Here is an 18,150-nt window from a genome sequence, read left to right as displayed (position 1 = left end):
ACTAATGCCAGTAGGTTGGGTAGGCCTCGTTTGAAAACCCTGGCTATCACCAGTAAGTGAGGTACGTCTTGTTCGAAAACCCTGGCTATCACCATTATGTAAGGTACATTCCATACGAAAACCCTGGCTACCGCCAGTAAGTGAGGTAGTTTTATTACTTAAAATAAAACCAAAAGTTGTATCCTTGGAATTGTAACACCGTAAATTTCAAACAATTTTTTTTAATTTTCTTATAAAACATAATTCGATTAATATTCATCAACAACCATATTAATTATCCAATATAAGTTAATACAAAATCCCAAGATCATAATGTAAAAACTCCGAGTATGTGTGTACGGATCAAGCCGGCGCCTTCCCGCGGTCGTCACTAGTACCTGAAATAAAAACATCAAACACTGTAAGCACAAGGCTTAGTGAGTTCCCCAAAATACCACATATAACACATATTAGCCACTCGAGGCTATAACTCCGTGGGTCCGTGCACCCAAACTCTGTGAACCCTCAGGTTCTAGCTCTGATAAACATGCACTACATAAATCACATAGAAATAATGCAGTACAACACATAACATACATAGCATAGAAACATTCTATCACATAACTCTGGTTACCTACTCAAGGTAATATAGTATAGTGAGAAGACTCACCTCGCGTATCTCGGTATCTCACGAATCCTGGCAATCCCTCGTGCTCGATTCTTCGAGCTCTAATCCTCCTATAACATTATGTTTCTAATTAACACTTTATATCTCCAAGGTTGACTATCCATAAGAAGTCAATCACAGGTCAACTCTGGTCAACGGTCAACGGTCAACTCTGACCGGACTCAGCGAGTACCATACCGACTCGGCGAGTCTAGATGTTTTCACCAACCCTTTGAAATCCCCTTACTACACGTCAAGTATTCCCCCCTTTACTCGACGAGTTTCACCTGAATGAATCGTGGGGCCACCCCGACTCAACTCGCCGAGCCTTAAGGACAACTCGGCGAGTCCAAGTTTGACTCAGTCCACTCGTCATCCCTTTCCAACTCACCTTGCCTCACTGAGTCTACCCATGACTCGATTGGACCACTCGCTGAGCAGTCCCAAGGCAATCTTCAAGCTACTCGCCGAGTCGGATGAACAGACTCGGCGAGTCCATGCCATGCATCCACTCCAACTCGCTTCTAAGGTCAGATCTGCTTCCAAAAACTATAGATCTGGCCTCCCTCGACTGATTCATCACGTAAAGCTCCTATCTTGGAGCTCATAACACCCCCTATAGCTCAATAATGGGGTTTTTGACCTAAGGCATGAGGATTCCAATCCAAAGCCTCCATTGATTCCCAAAAAGCTTGGGTAAAAGGACACTCTGGACCTCTATGGATCCAGATCCAGAGTTTCAACACAAGAAGGGGGCTATTTGGCATCAACTCATTCCATAAATGTCCATAAGAAACCCTAGGTCTCCCTATGCTCCACAAACCAGAAAATGGATCGAATTCATACCTCTAGATCGATGCTCTAGGCTTCAAATCCACTGAATAGCAACCTCTTTTGCTTCCTCTTGCTTAGATCCCTCTCCTTCTTTGCTAGATCACACACACAAGGTCAATAAGGCTTCCTTTCTCTCTCAAAACGTTCCAGCTCTCAAAGGTCTCTCTCTAAGGGTTGGGTGAGCACAAATGACGGCCATAAGGCCCTTAAATAAGTCTCAAACCCGAGAAATTAGGGTTTCATTACACAGCGCAGACTCGCCGAGTCCAGGCGCGATCCCGCATCTAATCCGCGTCCCTACTCGGCGAGTCCTGAGCTCCAACTCGCCGAGTCCCTCCCACAAAACAACAAAATAAAATAAACAAGATACCTGATAAAATCCGGCTGTTACAACTCTCCTCCACTAGGACTAGACTTCGCCCTCGAAGTTTCGCTCTAAAAACAGCTCCGGATGCTGCTCCTGCATCAAACACTCTGGCTCCCAGGTCATCTCTGCTCCCCTCCGGTGTTGCCACTGAACCAACACCAGAGGTACCTCCTTGTTTCTCAAAACCTTGATCTTCCGATCTCTGATGGCCACTGGTCTCTCGGCATAATTCAGGCTTGCATCCACCTGGATATCCTCTAACGGAACCACTGCCGATTCATCGGCTATACACTTCCTCAATTGCGACACATGGAAAGTGTCGTGAATCTGTCCCAACTCTGCCGGCAACTCCAACCGATAGGCTACCCGGCCTACCCTCGCAATCACACAAAATGGACCTATAAACTGGGTCCCCAACTTGCCCCTCTTCCTGAACCGAATCACTCCTTTCCAAGGAGAAACCTTCAGGAGAACGAAGTTGCCGACCTGAAATTCAAGCTCGGACCGACGCCTGTCCACATAACTCTTTTGTCGGCTCTGGGCGATCAATAACCTCTGTCTGACCCGTTGTATCTGCTCTGTCGTCTGAATCACGATCTCCGTACTGCCCATCACTCTCTGCCCAACCTCACCCCAACAAATGGGAGTCCGACACCTCCTACCATACAACAGCTCAAAGGGCGGCATACCGATGCTCGAATGATGGCTGTTATTGTAGGAAAACTCTGCCAAAGGTAAATACGTATCCCAGCTACCCCCAAAATCCAATACACATGCTCGAAACATGTCCTCAAGCGTCTGAATCGTTCGCTCACTCTGGCCGTCTGTCTGGGGGTGATATGCGGTACTAAAATGCAGCTTAGTACCCAACTCCTCATGAAATTTCTTCCAGAATCGGGAAGTGAAGCGCACATCACGGTCCGAAACAATCGAGATCGGCACCCCATGCCGAGATACTACTTCTCTCACATAAACCTCCGCCAATTTCTCCGCCGAAGAACTCTCACTGATGGCAAGAAAGTGAGCGCTCTTCGTCAACCTATCCACAATCACCCAAATTGCGTCAACCCCTCTGGCAGTCCTCAACAATTTGGTGATGAAATCCATAGTGACCTGTTCCCACTTCCACTTGGGAACCTCCAATGGCTGCAACTTGCCATGTGGTCTCTGGTGCTCGGCCTTCACCCTTCGACAGGTCAAACACCTCTCGACAAACCATGCGACGTCCCTCTTCATACACGACCACCAATACTCTTTCCTCAAATCCAAATACATTTTTGTAGCCCCGGGATGGATCGAGAATTTCGATCTATGAGCTTCCTCCATCAATGTAGTACGCATACCACCCACAAACGGTACCCAAATCCGGCCTTGAAAAGTCATAAGCCCTCGACTATCCGACACAAACTCAGAAACCAAACCAACGACCCGTTCTCTCTTCTGCATCTCCGGATGCACAGCCTCGGCCTGTGCCCCACGAATGGCGTCCAAAACTGGAGCTATCACGGTCAATCTCAAACATACATTTCGTAGTGGAGTACTCTCCGCCCTACGACTCAATGCGTCGGCTACCACATTAGCCTTGCCCGGGTGGTACAAGATCTCGCAATCATAATCCTTGACTACATCTAACCACCTCCTCTGTCGCATATTTAGGTTAGGCTGATCCATCAAGTACTTCAAGCTCTTATGGTCCGTGTATATCGTACAACGAACCCCATACAAGTAGTGCCGCCAAATCTTGAGAGCGAACACCACTACCCCCAACTCTAAATCATGTGTGGGATATCTCGTCTCATGAGGCTTCAACTGCCTCGATGCATATGCTATCACATGTCCCTTCTGCATCAGTACCGCTCCCAGCCCTAAAATCGATGCATCATAGAATACCACAAAATCTTCCATCCCATCCGGAAGAGCTAATACCGGAGCTTCGCACAACCTTTGGCGAAGCGTCTCAAAGGAGGTCTGCTGCTCGGGACCCCATAAAAATGTAACACCCTTCCGTGTCAATCTGGTGAGTGGCACTGCGATCTTGGAGAAATCCTTGATAAACCTCCGATAGTACCCTGCCAACCTAAGGAAGCTCCTAATCTCAGAGGGTGACTTTGGCACCTCCCATCTCATCACCGCGTCAACCTTGGCCGGATCGACCAATATCCCTTTCTGATTTACGAGGTGCCCCAGAAACTGGACCTCCCGCAACCAGAAATCGCACTTGGAAAACTTTGCATAAAGTTTCTCCGATCTCAAGACTCCAAGAACTTCCCTCAAATGCTCCTCATGCTGCTTTCTAGATCTCGAATATACCAGAATATCATCGATAAACACAATCACCAACCGATCCAACATCGGCCTGCATACCCTGTTCATGAGGTCCATGAACATAGCCGGGGCATTGGTGAGCCCAAAAGGCATCACCACAAACTCATAATGCCCATAACGCGTCCTGAATGCTGTCTTCTGGACGTCCTCGTCCCGCACTCTCACCTGATGATAGCCCGACCTCAAATCGATCTTGGAGAACCAAGATGCTCCCTGCAACTGATCGAATAAATTGTCGATCCTCGGCAACGGGTAACGGTTCTTGACCGTTAGCTTATTCAATTCTCGGTAATCAATACACATTCGATGCGAGCCGTCCTTCTTCTTCACAAACAGAATGGGTGCTCCCCACGGCAAGCTACTCGGACGAATAAACCCCTTCCCCAGCAGCTCCTGAAGCTGCGAGGATAACTCTTGCATCTCTGGAGGTGCAAGATGATAAGGGACCTTAGCGATAGGCGTGGCTCCCGGAACCAAATCGATACCGAACTCCACTTGCCTCACGGGAGGCACACCTGGTAATTCCTCGGGAAAAACATCTGGAAACTCACGCACCACCGGAACCTCATCCACTGAATTCGGTCTCTCGGAGATCACCCGCGTATCCATCACATATGCCACAAAACCCTTACAGCCCTGCTGTAAACACTGCCTCGCCCTAGCGGCCGAACAAAAGGCTGATCCCGAACGCGTACCCTCGCCGTATACCGAAAGAACTCCCCCACTAGGATCTCGTATGGTCACCAGCTGACGCTCGCAGTCGATAACCGCACCGAATCGGCTCAACCAGTCCATGCCCACTATGACACAGACATCACCCATCGCAATAGGAACCAGATCGATCGGAAACTCAACCCCAAAAATCTCTAAGACACATCCCCGGAGGACCTCCGTGGCACAAATCACTCTGTCGGCAGCTATGGAAACCCGCAGAGGCCGACTCAATGCCTCACGACTAACACTGATATGCTGACTAAAGGCCACAGATACAAAAGACCGACTCGCACCCGAGTCAAATAACACTAAAGCAGGCACAGAGTTCACAAGGAAGGTACCTATGCATAGCATAATATAAGCATAATATCCCAACACCAAAAATAAATAAATATATATATATATATATATATATATATATATATATATATATATATATATATATATAAGGAAACGTACCAGCCACAACGTCGGGTGCAGCGCGGACCTCTTCCGCAGTCAGCTGAAAGGCTCTCCCTCGAGCTCTCGGTGCCTCGACCTTCACGGGCCGACTCTCTGTAGCTCTGATGGCGGCGGGAGCAGATCCCTGAGATGCTCCTCGCAGCAGCGGACACTCCGCCTTCCGATGTCCGGTCTGGTTGCAGTGAAAACATACTGCAAACCCCTTGGGGCAGTCCTTGGCCATATGCCCCTCCTTGCCACACTTGTAGCAAGATCCTGCTCGACAGAATCCATCGTGACCCTTGCCGCACTTCCCGCAAGTGCGGCCCTTCTGGCTCCCGGGTTTGGGATCAGCGGGCTTGGCCCGCTTGGCTGCCGGCTGGAGCTGTGCCGGCCGCCGATCCCTCCCCAGAGACTCCGCCTCCTCCCTGGCCTGAGTCTCAAGCTCAATCTCCCTCTTCCGGGCATTTGCCTGAAGCTCAGCAAATGTCCGATACGAGGAGTTCGTGGCGAACTCCCGAATGTCCCATCTCAAAATGCTCAGGTAGCGGCTCATACGTGCCTGCTCAGTGGACACGTGCTCAGGGCAGAACATCGCCGTCTCGTGAAACATCCTCGTGATCGCTGTAACTGACTCAGTACCCTGCTTGAGGGTCAGAAACTCCTGTGCGAAACGCTCCCTCTCCACCTGGGGAACATACTCATCTCGGAACATGGTAGTGAACCTCTCCCAGATCATCGCCGAAAGCTCAGCAGGCGTGAAATGCGCCGTCACAAACTTTCACCAGTCCTTCGCTCCCAAGCGAAGCTGGTTCAGCGCGAACCGAACCTTCAGATGCTCAGGGGATGAGCAAGTGAAGAAGCACCCCTCCATATCCGCTATCCACCTCATAGCTGCCACCGGACCCTATGTACCATCAAACTCTGGTGGTTTGGTGTTGTTGAACTCCCGAAACAGTGACGCATCGCCTCCCTGGGGTCTTGCCGCAGCGATAGCTGCGGTAGCCGCTGCAACAGCAGCCTCAGAAAGAGCGGCATAACGCTCGTCAAATGTCTCAATCAGCACGGTCTTAATAGACCCGAACATCTCTGGTATCTCAGCTCTGATGACCGCAACCACCTCCTCATGAATGATCTGTCGAATCTCCTCATCACTAGCTCCGGCACCCTCCGACAAATGACGTGTCCTCACCATGATCAACCTCTGAAATACAACATGCGATAAATTAGAATTCACTCGAACATTCTTACACTCGACAATCCACCCCTCCCTGATTCTTGGTATCCCAAGATTCTTATTTGGACTATGTACCGCCCCGGTGCTTTCAGTAGTACGGGCCCAATACTACTGTCCACACCGTCTCAGTACACACCCCAAACCTTCCTCTTCGGATCCAATTCCTAAGTACTCTATCATGCGTAGATCACTCTCTAATATGTCTCTCATAAACCCCTTGCTGCTACCTACTCACTCTCAACATCTCATAGCAGCTCACCCCTCCCTAGACTAAGGCATCACAAATCAGGCCACTCTAGTCCTATTAGCAATACCTAGCCTACTCTATCATGCAGATACATCATATCAATATTAATATCACGTAATATAAAGGTATTTTGGGAATTCACCGTTCGGGCGCTGACTGATCGTACACACGTTTCTTCCTGAAATTTGTTTCCTTTTCAAGAAAATCTTTCACTCTTAGAAAAGTTAGGTTTTTCTTTTGAAAACATCTTTCCAATTCCTCAGTTTGAGTTCAAATACTCCCGAAGGTGTACCCGAATCCCTCAAACCAAGGCTCTGATACCAAATTGTAACACCGTAAATTTCAAACAATTTTTTTTGATTTTCTTATAAAACATAATTCGATTAATATTCATCAACAACCATATTAATTATCCAATATAAGTTAATACAAAATCCCAAGATCATAATGTAAAAACTCCGAGTGTGTGTGTACGGATCAAGCCGGCGCCTTCCCGCGGTCGTCACTAGTACCTGAAATAAAAACATCAAACACTGTAAGCACAAGGCTTAGTGAGTTCCCCAAAATACCACATATAACACATATTAGCCACTCGAGGCTATAACTCCGTGGGTCCGTGCACCCAAACTCTGTGAACCCTCAGGTTCTAGCTCTGATAAACATGCACTACATAAATCACATAGAAATAATGCAGTACAACACATAACATACATAGAATACAAACATTCTATCACATAACTCTGGTTACATACTCAAGGTAATATAGTATAGTGAGAAGACTCACCTCGTGTATCTCGGTATCTCACGAATCCTGGCAATCCCTCGTGCTCGATTCTTCGAGTTCTAATCCTCCTATAACATTATGTTTCTAATTAACACTTTATATCTCCAAGGTTGACTATCCATAAGAAGTCAATCACAGGTCAACTCTGGTCAACGGTCAACGGTCAACTCTGACCGGACTCAGCGAGTACCATACCGACTCGGCGAGTCTAGACGTTTTCACCAACCCTTTGAAATCCACTTACTACACGTCGAGTATTCCCCCCTTTACTCGACGAGTTTCACCTGAATGAATCGTGGGGCCACCCCGACTCAAACTCGCCGAGTCTCAAGGACAACTCGGTGAGTCCAAGTTTGACTCAGTCCACTCGTCATCCCTTTCCAACTCACCTTGCCTCACTGAGTCTACCCATGACTCGATTGGACCACTCGCTGAGCAGTCCCAAGGCAATCTTCAAGCTACTCGCCGAGTCGGATGAACAGACTCGGCGAGTCCATGCCATGCAACCACTCCAACTCGCTTCTAAGGTCAGATCTGCTTCCAAAAACTATAGATCTGGCCTCCCTCGACTGATTCATCACGTAAAGCTCCTATCTTGGAGCTCATAACACCCCCTATAGCTCAATAATGGGGTTTTTGACCTAAGGCATAAGGATTCCAATCCAAAGCCTCCATTGATTCCCAAAAAGCTTGGGTAAAAGGACACTCTGGACCTCTATGGATCCAGATCCAGAGTTCCAACACAAGAAGGGGGCTATTTGGCATCAACTCATTCCATAAATGTCCATAAGAAACCCTAGGTCTCCCTATACTCCACAAACCAGAAAATGGATCGAATTCATACCTCTAGATCGATGCTCTAGGCTTCAAATCCACTGAATAGCAACCTCTTTTGCTTCCTCTTGCTTAGATCCCTCTCCTTCTTTGCTAGATCACACATACAAGGTCAATAAGGCTTCCTTTCTCTCTCAAAACGTTCCAGCTCTCAAAGGTCTCTCTCTAAGGGTTGGGTGAGCACAAATGACGGCCATAAGGCCCTTAAATAAGTCTCAAACCCGAGAAATTAGGGTTTCATTACACAGCGCAGACTCGCCGAGTCCATATCCTGGACTCGCCGAGTCCAGGCGCGATCCCGCATCCAATCCGCGTCCCTACTCGGTGAGTCCTGAGCTCCAACTCGCCGAGTCCCTCCCACAAAACAACAAAATAAAATAAACAAGATACCTGATAAAATCCGGCTGTTACAGGAATACCCTCTAGTAAGTAGGTAGTCTTATTAATTAAAATAAAACTGTTGAAGAAGGAAAATACCGTAAACAAAGGTTAGTATATACTTATTGTGGGTCGTATAACCATGCTAATATGACCAGTGACCTCTTTGACGTTTCTTCAGGCATCGTACGGTTACAAAATTTATCACCCCATGCATGCCTGCGTAACTGTAGCTAACAGTTCAGGTGTGGGATTGTCGGTCCCGAATAGATCTATTAAAAAATTTCACGCTCTCCCTCCAGGAGACTCTGGTTATACTATATGTGAGGATTTACCAGTACCCCGAGGGGTACCATGAAGATAGGTCTCACATTCCTGTATTAACTAGTTTATGTGTAGTTCAGTTGTTCTCAAGTTTGAAATCATTTGTATATGGTGTAGATTACAAATAATTATACGCAAAATAATTATTTAGTAAGACACTCTTGTTATCTGAATGTAATATAGATAAACTAAATTTGCCATAGTTTATATGTTTGACTTTGTACGTAGTTTGAATCTTTAAAACTGGTAATGAAATCCCTAAACTATACCTATTATAGTTTGACTATTTTGTTATGTTCATGTAATGTTCTGAAAACTATGCAATTATTTTAGAAAACGTCCCTTATGTTCCGCTTATTACAAAAGGGATAAAGTATCTAGATGTTTGATGTAAAACTGTTGAAATTGCATCAATTTTAACTTATGAAAACCTTTGTGTTTGGCTTGTATTTCCCCCTGAACACGTTAAAAACTATAAAAGCGTAGGGGTATGAACTCACAGTTTGTTGGTCGTAAAGGATTGAACCAGAAGATCCTTGAGTCGATGTACATGTCACTTAACGGAATCCTAATAATAATAAATACATATATGTATCTAAATTAGCAATTTCGTTAGATAAAGTGCCAGGTAAAAACTTGGTTTCGGTTACGGAATGTTACCGGGACTTGGTTGAATTGAGGAAACAGACTCTTCCCAACGAAAGAGTTATTTACGGCCGTGAATAGAGTTTGCGGCCGAGAACTGGGTTTACGACCGTGAATAGGGTTTACTGCCGTGAACTAGGTTTGTGGCTTTTGAAGATCTGGGGGATTACCGCCGTAAACTCAAGAACAAGGTTGCTCGTTTTTGACGAAAAAGCATTTTAGATGTTCCCAAACGGCCCTAAATGATGATTTTCGACGTTTTTCATATGAAAGAAGGGCTTTATGGTGTTTACGGTCAAGAAGTTTAGAGATAGAAAATGGGTGTTTCCGGCCAAGAACGTTCAAATGAGGGTGGGGTTCCTTTATTTATAGGCCAGGGGGTATGGTCGGTGGTGGGGTCCACCTGACACCAACCATAAATGGGTATACGACTGTACATGAGTTTACGGCCGTATACTCGTCTTGGCAGTGAACTTGTTGATTTTCGAGGAATTGAAGCTTTTTCACATGATTTTGGGTTTTCCGACTCGTATGTAATTATAACTATAACCTTAGTTAATTTACTTAACTCAAGAAGTTGACGGAAAATTTAAATAAAAATTAAATTTTATTAACTGAGGTGAGTTAAAATAACGGGAGAAATTTCGGGTTGTCACAATATTGTTACTTCAAAACATGCTACATGCATATTCATAAATAATATTTTACATTGATAATTTCGATTACAAACGACTGGATACAAACCGACTATTTCAAAGTTTTAACATATTACATAACTACCACTACTAGAAAATTGTCCTTTAATGATGCGCAAACAATGACACTCGCTGATAGAGGATGCGCATTAGTGCGCGCCTTGAAAAATAATATCAGTTTTGCAAAATTTGAAGGATAAAAGACATGCATTTGTGCGTGCCCTAAAATTAGTGTTAGAAAAGAAAAAAAGGAAATGTGGAGGGCACCTTTCATAAAATGTGCATCATCTAAATGTGTCGCTTTATAACATTTTAATGAAAGGCGCATTTTAAAGGCGGGATTTCACCCGCCTATTGAATCTCAAAAATTAAACCCCCCGCCTCTTTCAGTTAGCAAGAAAAAGCCCTAGGTCTTCGTCTTAATGGCTGCCGCTTAAGAGAACGGTACCGTTGATATCTGTACTGAAGCTATGGTTGTCGATGATGACGTCAAGTTCAGATTCCAAAGGCAGGAGATGTACACCGAGAATCTCTCTGGAAGCTGTCGCTGATATCTTTACTGAAGCATGGTGTTAGCAATATTTTACATCAACCAATATTCTGAGTCCATGTTTATATTGTTGATGTTCTTTTCACTAAAATTCTATTGAAAATGGTTCATGATACCTATTCATGTGTATCTTGTAGATATGGAAGATCTGAAGCAGTTCAACATGAAAATCGCTACTTCATATTTCAGTCATTCATATAAATCCTCGATGATTCAATTTGATTTTAAAACCTACCTACGTCAGCATCTTGGAAAAACCCTAGTACATCATCCCTAAAACGCCAATAGAAAAACCCAAATTTAAATCCCTAAATGATTCTGATGATGATGATGAGAACTTGGATGAAGTCGCACCTTCTTCACCTTCCGGTTTGATTTCATTGGATTGTTGATTCAAAGTTTTAGGTAAATTTTCTTGATATTTTTATCCTCAGACGTCTTCAACTATCTTCAATCTCAATGTCTTCAATCGATCATTTTTTCTTCCATCACCACCGGCCCTCTTCTTCTTTATTCGATTCCCATGATTGATTCATGAAATCAATTATATAAAATATATTTAAAAAATTAAGATAAAGCACAACGCTTTTGATATCATTTCTTTAGGAAAATGCAGGTAACGAAGAAGAAATTGAGATAAAGCACAAACATCAAATGGGGCCCTGCATCTTCCCCACGTAAAGAAGAAGTACATGAGAAGCGAATCATATGCAGGTAATGAAAAAAATGGTCTCATAGACTTGATAAAACTTAACTTAATCAAGTATTTTTGCTTTCCCTCCTGTGTTTATGATACTTAAAACTTTGGGTGATAAAATGATGGTATTAAAACTCATAAAGATGCATTTCGCTTGAAACAAAGCTTTTCCTATGAAATCTCATTCTAAATTTAGTCCAGTAGAACTATAAGGAAAGTAACTGATGCGTTTGTTGGAACTGTGCTTTGGTTAGTCTGGGTTGCAAAGAACGATGTGATTTTTAGGAAAATAAAGATATCTTTCCCAAAACTGGTGGATGATATTAAGTTATGTTTATTTTCCTGCATAAAACATAGGGATAAAAGGCACAAATTAGATTAGTTAGTTTGGGGTCAATCACCTTCGGTGCTTGTAATGTGTAACTTGATTATTATTTTTCTTCCCTGTGGGCTTTGATAGGAAATTTTCAATCTGTCTTCAAATCTCCAGGTCTATGGGTGGGTGTGGGCCAGGAGGGGGAAGGGGGTCAGATGAAGTGTATCTTGGTGTGTGTGTGTGTGTGTGTGTGTTTGGTGCGTGTAACTATCACAATTGGCAAGGGTTTAGAGTCTGTTGGTGTGAGTACTCTTTATGATACTCAAGTGCTAATTGGGTCTATGATAGCATGCATTTTTATCTTTTCTCTAGATATGTATTCACATGTTTTTATTCGGTTCCTGTTTTTGCAGTTCCTGATATACATCGATCCAACAACACAAAGTTCCAGGGATATGCTTGGTATTGACACTCGAGGTTGAAAACTTCAACGTCATGTCAGGGATAGATATAAACTTATTTCGAGTTTGGTCCATTATACCCTTGGGATTGTTACTTATCTGTTATGGTTTTTCTGTTTATGGATATCCTCTCCAGGTACCAGCTTCAAAGATTTTGTGTTTATTTTGCAGTTCATACATGGCACACTGCTGTCTCTTGCCATTTTATGACATTTTCGCCCCTGGAGCTGTTTTGAAGGTTGTTTGGGCCTAGTTTGTTATTGATTTTGCATTTGGAGCTTTGTTGGAGTGATATTTCCCCTCTAATATTATATGGTGGTGTTCCTGATGGCATCTCATCTGGGTTTATCTCCTGCAGGGATTTTGTAATTGTGTAGTTCTCTTGGACTTAGTTATATGGTGTTGTATTAGTTTTTTTCTCTTATTTTTCTGTTTTACCTTTTTGTAATTTGCAGCTTCTCGGTGGTTTTGGTTTTTTATTTTAATATAGTGTCGTTCTTAAAAAAGAATGTTTTTCATTTTTTGGAGTTAGTTTCTGCTACAGGTACTTAAAGGATATGGAATTGGGTGTTTTGAGTGACATGGATGATATTCATAAAAAACTTGATGGAAGCTACTAAAGAAACAGGTAATCATCTTAATGTGTTTTTTGTATGAGCATTTTTCTTGCAAATTAATGTATTTTTTCTTTATTAGTTACAAAATGATAAAAAAAAATAACGTGTTTGATGGAATAGCAATGAAGCTTAGAACTAAATTCAAGAATTACATGTTTATCTATATCAGACGACTATGAAAGAAAACTGAAAACAAATATTAGATCTAGTTTTGAAGGGATACTCTTACGAAGGAAAACTGAAAACATATATATATATATATATATATATATATATATATAGAGAGAGAGAGAGAGAGAGAGAGAGAGAGAGAGAGAGAGAGAGATTAATTAGGAAAAGAATTAATAAAAGGTTTTGTATGTTAATAAAATGTTTATTATTATTTTATATATCTAACAAAATAGATTAATTAGTAAAAAATATAATAAAGATCTTGTATGTTAATAAAATGTTCATTTTTCATTTTGTATAACTAACAAAATAGATTACTTAGTCAAAAAATAATGAAGCATTAAAATTTTCGTATGATGAAGGGGTAAATGAAAATCAGTAAATAAATGCAATAAGCTGTCAATATGCCCTAAACTGTTGAATCTTTTTAATAAAAAAAGTCATTAAATATTTTCTAAGTGGTAAAAAGAACTTTTTGGCCTGTTTTTAAATCTTAGGATGTCCCAACTGGTGAGCTACCAAGGAACATGCTTTTATCTGTAGACAAACAACTTGTACAAACAATTGTTCCTGATACAAGATTGACTATAATGGGATTTTACAGCATATTTCAAGCTTCAAAGACATCTACATCGTAATACTTTCACTTTATCTATTCACCAATAACATTTAACTTTCATACATTTTGAATATAGCTAAATCTGCAATCTTTTTTCTGTTTTGATCTAGTCACAAAGGAGTAATTGCTATTAGACAACCGTATATAAGAGTTGTTGGAATAGAAGAAACAAATGAAGCTACAATTTAGGTGTTCAAATACATTGCATACTTGTTGCTGCAAGTAATCCTTATCCACTTCCAACACTAGTTTATCAACCCCCAATGCAAAAAATAGAACCAACTGATAACAATGAAGCACAATCAGAAAGTCGTTTATCAGATGTTGAAACTATAGCTAAAGCATTTGCTCAGGTATTAAACTATTAATAAATAAATTTATACATAGATATTTAATTAATGTTAAATGTTTTTACACCTATATGAATTTTTCGTAGTAGTGTTCCGTTTCTTTATCAGTTATATGCCCGAAATAGCTTCCGAAACTCAAAGCAGTCTATAATGCGATAATTAATGATTACATTTTATTTTTTTTAGTAAGTTTCTTATTTTATTATATAATATATTCCTTAAATTAATAATTGTATTTGATTTTATAGGGAAAAAGGAACCCTTCAGCAGCTGATCCTACAATTGTTATTGTGAAAAATCCACATTATCTTGTACTCATTTCAGAAACATTCATGGAGGCTCGTGCTGCTTTATGTCGATCAGGAATTACAAATTTGCCCTCTCAAAGTCCTATAAAAGTAGATGCAACTTCAATTCCTCCTGTTTCAGCCCCCCTCCATCTTCAATTCCACTAGGTTTTGTTTCAAATTCATGTTCATATCATTTCATTTTAGTTAGTATAAACATTTTGTATTTTTTTTTTTATATATATAACAAATGGGCCTATGATGAATAGACAACCAGTTCCTGTGGGAAACATTCCTCCTGCAACCGTGAAAGTTGTAAGTCCCATTGAAAACCTTTTATGTTTTCAGAAAACAGAAAAGGGTATTTTGTTGATTTTTGAAAAATTTCAGGAGCTAACAATGGTTACTTCAATGCCACCTGTACCGGTGCCTATACTTGCACCATCATTCCAACATGTGCCACCTGTCCCACGTCCTACACCACCCATGCAAATTTCATCACCATTATCAGTTTCACAAGAAATGTTATCAAGTAATGATGGAATCCAAGATATGAAGCCAATTGTGAGTAATATACAACCACCTATGCGTCCAGCTGTCACTGTAAATCACAACATTCTCAAACAACCAAGCAACAATTGCTGGAGGAACATCCATGGGAATACCAAATCCCATGGCTGTGTATATGTCCAACATGATATCAAGCGGAATGGCATCCACAATTCCGGTTGCCTAAATCGTAATCTCATCTGGGCAATCAGTGATTCCATCAATAGCAATGTCAACTACATCAACTGTATCTGGTTCTTTTGCTTCGGCAGCTAATGTTGGTCTCACCCAACAATCAACTGGTGCTTTACAATCAGCACAATCAAAATATGTCAAAGTCTGGGAGGTATAAATATAAATATAATAACCAATATTCACATTTGGAGCATTATTTTTATAAATTTATGATTAATCATTTATTTGGAAATTGGAATAATATAAGTGTGAGATAAATGATGCAAGGGAATTAATCCGGTCAGAGACAACGTCAGCCTGTAGTTATTACAAGATTAGAAGTAAGTTTAAATATATTATTTAATTTAATTTTGATTTGTAAAAAAATGGTAGGGTTACCGGAGTGCATCGAATTCTGAATCATAAGTCACCCATGACATGACATCACATAGTATTTAAGCAAAATGTTTGACTCTGATTATTATTGAAATACCTAAAATACCCTTCTCTCTTAGGCTTGCAGCAAATTGGCCACCAACAATGCAAATAGTGCGACTTACATGTCAAGGTCACATGAACAAAAAGTAAGCTTTACCAAATTTTTTTTTTGTCATATATTGTTTCCCTCTTCAGTTTTCCTTTAAATATTTATTTATTTAAATTTAAATTCTAGGTATTATGTGGGAAAAGCAGATTTCCTAGTTTTTCAGGCAATGAATCAGTTGCCTTCACAAACACTTCTACTCTGACTAATTGGAATGCTTTAAAACAGGAAGTTTTTAATTACAAAATAGCTGCATGTCCTGATAGACATAGAAAATTTGAAAATGAACTTGCCTCTACAATGGATGTTGCTCTTGGGATTTTGATTGCATGTTTAAATATTCCAGAATTAAAAGAACAGGTGACTTTTTTTCTTTTTCTTTTTCTTTTTAGCAATAAGAAATTAGTATTAGTAGTTAGAATCTGCAAAGGGGTAAATAAAGTCAATTTAGTTAGAATTAGTGAATACATTGTATTAGTCATTAATCATGTTTGTGTGCTTTTTTGTTGGGCAGGATCATCGGGCAGGACATTTAGGCATAATTATAATATAAAACTATAAAAAAATTTCATTTTTTGATATATATTTTTTGTTTTGTTTTGCAGAGGATACTAAAGAGCAAAGTGATAGTGATGCCCTTGAGATAATCCACAGTACACAACCGTTTATGCAGGCAACCTTAGACCTGAAGAAGTACTTTTTCTACAAATGTTGCTTAAGGTAGTGGAGGGCCTTTATGTAATGTGATGGGTCAACCTCTTTTGAAGTTTCATCTACATCTAGTTTTATTCTTCTGACGTGCTTTTTGTATTTGGTTCAACAGCTGAGGATTATAATCAAACCCACACCTTGTGTTGGTGTAAGGCCTTTATGTAATGCACAACAGGTTTCCATGATGGCATGAAAGTGGTATTAAGTATTAGCATTCTTATTACATTATACCCCTCACATTTTCCCAAATTACCCCTTGCTCTACAATGTTTTTTTTGTTACTATGTATTTTGTGCATCAGTTAAAGTTGATGGAAGAAAGGAATATGAAGCCACTTGATTTAAATCTTGCAGCATTATCATCAAGAGACTTGGAGTTGAATTTAGCTAAGTCATTATTGAGTGAGATGGGCCAATGTACAACTGCTTATCCATATCATTAGCTGTTTGGAGCATTAGTTTTAAAGAATTATGAAGGCAAGATGCAACTTTACTTAGTTGGAATTTGATGTACATAGTAGATTAGATTAGATTAGATGCAAATTTATATATTGTAAGAAATAGAATTGTATGACATTAAATTTATGCAATGGATTCTATTTTTTGTATATGATATTTTATTTTCTATTATGAAACATTAAATACAAATTTAATTTGAAAATAAGTAAATCTATAAAGAATATTTTTTTTAAACATTTAAAATTATGATACGCAAAAATATGTGTCATCTTCATTTATAACATGGCCTTTCTTGATAGGGGTTTTTTGATACACATTGTGTGTCATTAACACGCACGTCGTAAGGTTACGACACGCGAATGCGCGTCGTCTTCCTTTATGATAGGGCCTTCCTTGATACGCATTGTGTGTCGTAAACGCGCGTTGTAAATGAGCGTCGTAAATGCGTGTTGTCTCTCTTTATGACAATGCCTTCCATGACGCACATTTGTTTGTCGTCTGAGCCTTTTACGACGCGCAATGAGCATCATAAAAGGCAATTTTTCTAGTAGTGTTTCCTTTCTCATGCCTTAGATCTCGGTTTTTACACACTTTTTGATAACATATTCATCACAAAACACATGATATCACACATATACATGCATCAAATCACACATAACATACATTTACACATAGATCTACACATTTACTTGTATTCCCCCCATAAAACTCATAAAAACCAAAAGGAAGGGGTATGAAACTCACCTTGGGTGTGGTTTCAGTTTTGGAAGGAAAAGATGAAGAATAATTCGATCCTAGCAACCTTTATTGGAGGATCTCGAACTTGGATGCTTCTAAGGTGCAAGATCATGAGTTTGAATGAATTAAATGATGATTCTTGAATGAAAGGAAATAACTAGATTATGGATCTAACATCAACTTACCTTAGATGATGTGTTAATGGGTTAAATCTCCTTGAAAGCTTCCTTAATCTCGAAAATATAGAGAGGAGTGGAGAGAGTTTTCTTGAGAGAATTGTGAGTGAAGTGTATGTGTGTTTGTTTGGATTCGGCCAAGAGGGAGAGAGGGAGAAAAAGAGAGAGTGAGCTTGCATGGAAAGATGAGAAGTGCATGGATGTTTGAAGTGTAATGCCTAGTTATCCCCCATACAAAAATGATGTGGCATGCAAGAAGTC

General features: G+C 40.8%; 1 protein-coding gene across 1 annotated transcript; it reads left to right on the top strand.

The window, feature by feature from the left end:
* Positions 1–10,782: 10,782 nt before the first annotated feature.
* Positions 10,783–17,124, top strand: LOC145034171 (uncharacterized). Its single transcript, XM_078982536.1, has 13 exons — positions 10,783–11,040; positions 11,159–11,426; positions 11,638–11,735; positions 12,448–13,123; positions 13,781–13,917; positions 14,013–14,255; positions 14,501–14,707; positions 14,809–14,854; positions 14,930–15,434; positions 15,778–15,846; positions 15,936–16,166; positions 16,412–16,526; positions 16,630–17,124. The coding sequence occupies exons 9-12, from the start codon at positions 15,318–15,320 to the stop codon at positions 16,451–16,453; spliced, it is 459 nt and encodes a 152-aa protein (XP_078838662.1). The 5' UTR covers positions 10,783–11,040; positions 11,159–11,426; positions 11,638–11,735; positions 12,448–13,123; positions 13,781–13,917; positions 14,013–14,255; positions 14,501–14,707; positions 14,809–14,854; positions 14,930–15,317; the 3' UTR covers positions 16,454–16,526; positions 16,630–17,124.
* The last annotated feature ends 1,026 nt before the right edge of the window (positions 17,125–18,150 follow it).

The sequence above is a fragment of the Lactuca saligna genome, chromosome 3, assembly GCF_052625555.1.
Source record: "Lactuca saligna cultivar CGN05327 chromosome 3, ASM5262555v1, whole genome shotgun sequence".
NCBI lineage: Eukaryota > Viridiplantae > Streptophyta > Magnoliopsida > Asterales > Asteraceae > Lactuca > Lactuca saligna.
This window is presented reverse-complemented; position numbering and strand designations above follow the sequence as displayed.